This window comes from Paralichthys olivaceus, chromosome 18 (genome assembly GCF_024713975.1).
Source record: "Paralichthys olivaceus isolate ysfri-2021 chromosome 18, ASM2471397v2, whole genome shotgun sequence".
NCBI classification, from domain to species: Eukaryota; Metazoa; Chordata; class Actinopteri; order Pleuronectiformes; family Paralichthyidae; genus Paralichthys; species Paralichthys olivaceus.
The window spans coordinates 15142535-15148534 of NC_091110.1; the positions used below are offsets into that span (position 1 = coordinate 15142535).

At 46.5% G+C, this 6000-nt stretch overlaps 1 protein-coding gene across 1 annotated transcript; it reads right to left on the bottom strand.

Annotated features, from left to right (window-relative positions):
* Nucleotides 1-398: 398 nt before the first annotated feature.
* Nucleotides 399-5163, bottom strand: nefma (neurofilament medium chain a). Its single transcript, XM_020113156.2, has 3 exons — nt 3995-5163; nt 3087-3211; nt 399-3002 (listed from the first exon to the last, which is right to left on the bottom strand). Exons 1-3 carry the CDS (start codon nt 5042-5044, stop codon nt 1280-1282), a joined length of 2898 nt encoding a protein of 965 aa, XP_019968715.2. The 5' UTR covers nt 5045-5163; the 3' UTR covers nt 399-1279.
* Nucleotides 5164-6000: the final 837 nt, after the last annotated feature.

The window sequence follows — 6000 nt, forward strand, 5'->3', positions numbered from 1 at the left end:
CTGGTTAACTGTGAAGTAGAAAATTGGATATGAAGCTCTCAAAGCCCTATGAAGGTGTTTGCTGTTACATATTGTACTTTTTAAAATTTGATATTAGAACATTTTGAACATTTAATATTATTAGAACATTCAATATGCATTAAGAGATGTGAGGTATCAGTCATCTTTTGTAGTTAACATATATATATATATGAACTATAGAGTGGATTTCTAGTGTAAACTGTATTTGAAAATAGTCAATTGCATAAAGATGTAAATTTGTTTGTAAATGACAGCCATAAAGACATGTATGGCTCACGCTGCTATACTTTGATCTAAAAACTATCTATACTTGAGATAGTAGACACATGTGCATGCAGTGATAAAACATAGAGAATAATACAAGATGACAAGACAAGTTGTGTTTAATTCGTTATGACATTTATTGAGCAAATGCTGTTGGGAAATCGTTCATGATGAGTAAAGTCATGGGATTGCAAACAGTAGCACCTCATTTATTTCTGTATTTAAATTCAAGTCCATCCTATATGCATACAAGAATGCATGAATCTGCGCATTTACACTTTAATATATATATATTTATATTTAATTTTTCAGTTGCACTCAGGTAAACATAACAGACACTGATAAAAAGCATGTTTAAGGCTAAGAGTTTCTTCAGGTTTGTTAAGCTTCAGTTACTGAATGTATATGGTCTCGTGTTTCTCGCCGCCGCTTTCTTAACTACGCATCGTGTGTTTGTTAGTTTCTTTTTGGCTCAGTTGGTGTCTTCGTGTCTTGTAAGGCGTCTTCAGTAGAGTGTCTACCTCCTCAAAAATCTCTATTAATATATCTCTCTCTCACATCGCATGTATCCCTTTAACATATATCTACTCTTTTTACAGTGTATTTCTACCATACATACAGATAAGAGAGGAACGTACTCCTTTCCCCTGAGCTAGCATGCAGAGACCCCCCTCCCTCCCACCTGTGAGCTCACCCGTGAACTGCGGAAAGGAAAAAAAGAAAAACAGAAAGAGGATAAAATGTCTCAGTCACTTGCTTCTGACCGCATCAGCAGAGAAGCCCGTTTTAAAGCTTTCACTCAACATGCATTTTTGAAACTTGTTGCGTTAGAGGTTTTGGCTTCTCTCTATGATTTTGTTTTCGTATGTTTAAGAGTGGTTATCTTTATTACATCGCTCTAGCTGTATGATTTTCTTTGTTATGTTAGTTCTGGGTTGATTGCTTGTCTTCGCGTCCCCTCCCCCTGATCCTCAGACGCCTCCTCATCGTCTGCTCAGTTGCCCTCGGTCACTTCCTTGACCGATTGCGTGGAGTGCTTCTCCGTCTTCTTGGTGGCCACCACCTTCTCCTGCACCATCTCTTCTACCTCCTTCACTGTCTCGGTCACAGTGATGGACTTGGTGACGTGCTTGGAGCCGTCCTCACCAGTGGTGATTGTCTCCACGGTCTTGGTAATCACCACCTTCTGGCTGGCATCATCCTTTCCGGGGCCGTCATCCACGCCGTTAGCTATCACGTCGTCTTCCTTGGCCTCGTCCTTCGTTTCCTCTTCCGGGCTCTTGTCTAAGTCGCCGTTCATGGCAACATCCTTCTTTTCTATCTTTTTGTCTTCTGTTGAGTCGCTCTTTTTCTCTGATTTCTCTTCAGCAGGCTTGGGAGCGTCAGGCTTCTCTGTCTTTGGGGATTCGGCTTTTGGGGATTCGGCTTTTGGGGATTCAGGTTTTGGGGGTTCAGCTTTAGGAGATTCAGCTTTTGGGGATTCAGCTTTAGGAGATTCAGCTTTTGGGGATTCAGTTTTTGGGGATTCAGCTTTAGGAGATTCAGCTTTTGGGGATTCAGTTTTTGGGGATTCAGCTTTAGGAGATTCAGCCTTTGGGGATTCAGCTTTTGGTGATTCAGCTTTTGGGGATTCAGCTTTAGGAGATTCAGCTTTAGGAGATTCAGCTTTTGGGGATTCAGCTTTTGGAGATTCAGCTTTTGGGGACTGGGGTTTTGGGGACACAGATTTTGGGGATTCAGACTTGGGGGACTGAACTTTTGGGGAACCAGGTTTGGGAGATCCGGCCTTCGGTGAGCCTGCCTTGGGAGACTCAGACTTAGGAGATGCAGGCTTGGGAGACTCAGATTTAGGAGACTGGGCTTTAGGGGATTCAGACTTGGGAGATCCAGGCTTTAGGGATTCAGGTTTCGTTGCTTCTTCCTTCTTGGCCTCAGGTTTTGCAGCTTCCATTTTTGGAGCTTCTGCCTTGGCTACCTCTTTTTCTGACTGGTCATCTGCTTTCTCATCTTTTACCTTCTTATCTTCCTCCTTTTTGTCTTTTTCTGCGTCCTCCTTTTCCTCTTTCTCATCACCCTCATCTTCAGCACCAGCCTCCTCTGCTGCTTCATCTTCTACTCCAGCCTTCTCTTTGTCGGGAGAGGCTTTAGACTCGGGAGCTTTGGAGCACAGAACTGTCTCCTCAACCTCCTCTTCATCCTCTGCTCCCTCTTCTCCTTCTCCCTCTGCATCATCCCCCTTTTCTCCCTCATCTTCACCTTCTTCTTCATCCTGTCCCTCCTCACCACCTTCTCCTTCTTCGTCCTCATCGCCACCCTTTCCCTCATCTTCTTCTTCCTCATCCCCCTTAGTGGGTGTGCTGGAGCTTACTTTGGCTTCTGTAGCGCTTATAACTTCCTCCTCCTGTCCTTCCTCTCCTCCATCTTCTTCACCCTCTTCATCCTCAGCCTCTGCTTCCTCACCATCTCCTCCCTCCTTGTCCTCCTCATCCTCTCCTCCTCCGAGTGTGGCCGACAGCTCCTGTGCTATCTCAGCCAGGGCCTCGTCAATGTCGGACTTGTCATCTTCCACCCTGGTCTCCTCGATGATCTCCTCGACAAACTTGTGCTGCACCTTCAGCTTGGGGGTTTCTGATTTGGGTTTGGAGATTTTGGCGGAAGTGATCGTCTGGCGATAAGGGAAAGTGCTGAAGTGGGTTTCCTCACCCTCGAGGAGTTTCCTGAAAGAGAAGAGATTCCATAAAGTGACTGTAAATGTTATTTCAAAACTCCTTATCAAATGTCAGAATTACGTAAGTATATACCTGTATGCAGCAATCTCAATGTCCAGGGCCATCTTGACATTGAGGAGATCCTGGTACTCGCGCAGGTGACGAGCCATCTCCCACTTGGTGCTCTTGAGCTCATTATCCAGCTGGTGAATCGTCTCCTGAGGAAACAAGGAGCAAAAACAATGCACGGTTGATTAAATGCATCAAAATCCTGCGCAGGACAGAGGTTGTACAGATTGCTCACTGTGCATGTTGCCTTTAATATATACCTTCTTCTCTGAGTGTCCTTGCCTCAATAATAAAACTCTTATGTATCATCATCCCTTTTTCTTGTAAGTTATGTCATCTCCATTCACCTCCGCTGTCGATTTAATATATTCTGACGCAATACAGTATTCAAGACATGTTTTCAAGGGCAACCTCCACACTTGTTCAATACACACACGCACACACACACAAACACACACACCCACGCTTCAAAATCTCAGTGATGTGATCCAAGGACAGAGCCAATGAAAGCATCCACCCTTACCTCTGACTCAGCAAAACAGAGGGAGTGAGAGAGAGAGAGTCTGCTGCAGTCTCTCCCTCCCAAACCTTTTCCTATCACTTGAGAATCTCTCTCAGGGCATTCGAGGACGATGGAGTGCCTCCTAACAATTACGCAGCAGAAAATGTTTTCACAAACACTCAACTATGATGCAGGAATGATGAGGAAAGACTTTGCTGGGTTTGAGCGCATCAAATAAAAACTGCGTCACTAAGATAGAACATATGAAATGTTCTGCACGTTCATTCAATCTACAAATGTCTAATTATTAAGTTTGAAACAAGCACGAATATGTTAAATCACAAAACAAGAAATAACAATCTAATGTGTAAAAGTTTGCTCAAACTACAGTCGTTTTGCGCTCTTTACGCACGGCTGTGTGGCTCCATACCTGCAGGCTGGCCAGGTCGCTGTTGTGACGGTCCTCGATGTCGTTCAGCTGCCGCTCCAGTGAGTCTCTCGTCCCGCGCACGGACTCTAACTCCACGGTCTTGGACTGCAGCTGGCGGCGGTAGTCGGAGATCTCGTCTCGGGCGGACTTGATGGCGTCCTTGTTCTGCTCCGCAGCCTCGGTGAGCTTGGAGTAGCGGCACATGAACCAGTTCTCCACTTGCTGCAGGTTCTGGTTGGAGTGACCCTCCAGCTCGCAGCGGATCTCCCGCAGAGCCTCGGTGATGTCTGTCTTCTGCAGGTCCTTCCTCTCCACGGTCACCTGAGAAGCCTGGATCTGCGCGATGAGGTCGCTCACCTCTTCCTCGTGGTTGTTGCGGATGAAGGCGATCTCATCCTGCAGCGACTGAACTTTCTTCTCCAACTCGGACTTCACTAACTCCGAGTCGCCCATGTCCTTCTTCAGGACGCGGATGATAGCTTCGGTCTCTTCCCGGATGCGCGCCTCTTCGTCGAAGCGATCCCTGAGCCGATGGATGTCCTCCTCGATGTGGTCGGTGTCGATCTGAATCTGCGCCTTGTCATGGTGGATCTGCTCCAGCACGGAGCGCAGCTCTTGCAGCTCCTGGTCGTACAGGTCTCCCAGCTGGGAGCGGGACACCTGCTTCTGCCGCAGCGCCTGGATCTCTGCCTCGATCTGCTTGTTCTGCTGCTCCAGGTAATGCACCTTGTCAATGTAAACAACGAAGCGGTCGTTGAGCCCCTGGAGTTGCTCTTTCTCGTTAGATCGCTTGTAGTCTCCGTTCAGGATGGAGGTCTGGTTGTAATCAACGCTGTCGGCGGAGCTGAGCACCGTGGAGCTGTATGCCCGGGACACCGGCATGTTCACGCTCCTCTTGTAAGACGCAGTCACGTTGGAGCCGGGGCTCGCCCTGGACCAGGACTGGGAGCGGAAGCCGCTGGAGGGGGTGCCGGAGCGGCTGTAGCTGCTCGTCCTAGTATCCATAGCTCTCCTGAAGGGGCTCCCTATGGTGTCCACCGGGTAACTCATCCGGTCAGACTACCGGAGGGGATGTGCGCTGGAATGAGAGTTGGGTGTATGTGGGTGTATGCGTGTTATGTTGGTGTGTGTAGGTGAGCGGTGTATGGCTCTCATAGCGACTTAGACTTGCTCTGCCTGCTCCTTATATACCTCAGGCTCAGCCACTGACAGGGAGAGTCCAAGCACTTTGGTCCCGTCCATTGATGGGAGGGAGGGAGGGGAGGAGGGGAGGAGGGGAGGGGAGGACGCATCCCCCTCAGGCCGCTGCTAATGGGCCGACGTCCCGCTCACTCTGAGCCACGTGGGCTGGAGGATACATGTCTCCAACTTTAGATAGACAGATAGATAGATAGAAAGATAGAAAGATAGAAAGATAGATAGATAGATAGAAAGATAGATAGATAGATAGATAGAAAGATAGATAGATAGATAGATAGAAAGAAAGATAGATAGAAAGATAGATAGATAGATAGACAGACAGACAGACAGACAGATAGATAGATAGATAGAAAGATAGAAAGATAGATAGATAGATAGAAAGATAGATAGATAGATAGATAGATAGATAGATAGAAAGATAGATAGATAGATAGAGAGATAGAGAGAAAGATAGATAGAAAGAAAAGATAGATAGATAGAAAGATAGATACATGAGTGATCACTGCTGAATTGGTGCAGTCATTTCAGCACCATGGACAGAAAACAAGTTTTTCCTGTGTGTGTGTGTGTGTGTGTGTGTGGGTGTGTGTGTGTGTGTGTGTGGTCTAGGTATTACTCATGTTGTGGAGACATAAATCTGTTAATGGGGGACGTGTCTTCCTTATGTGGACAAAATCCAATCCACAAAGTCCATCGTAAATTGCATAACATAAATTCTAACATGTTAAGTTGAAGACATGTTTTCTGATTTCAGTTTAAGCTTAGAGTTGGTAAAGTAGCTACTATGGTTACGGTTTGTTCCAGGA

Excerpts from the sequence above, each read along its gene's own strand:
- nefma (XM_020113156.2), bottom strand. The coding sequence starts at position 5,044 with ATGAGTTACCCGGTGGACACCATAGGGAGCCCCTTCAGGAGAGCTATG. Across the intron at positions 3,212-3,994 it reads GCGACCTGGCCAGCCTGCAG|GAGACGATTCACCAGCTGGA; the intron begins GTATGGAGCCAC and ends TTGTTTCCTCAG. Across the intron at positions 3,003-3,086 it reads ATTGAGATTGCTGCATACAG|GAAACTCCTCGAGGGTGAGG; the intron begins GTATATACTTAC and ends CTTCTCTTTCAG.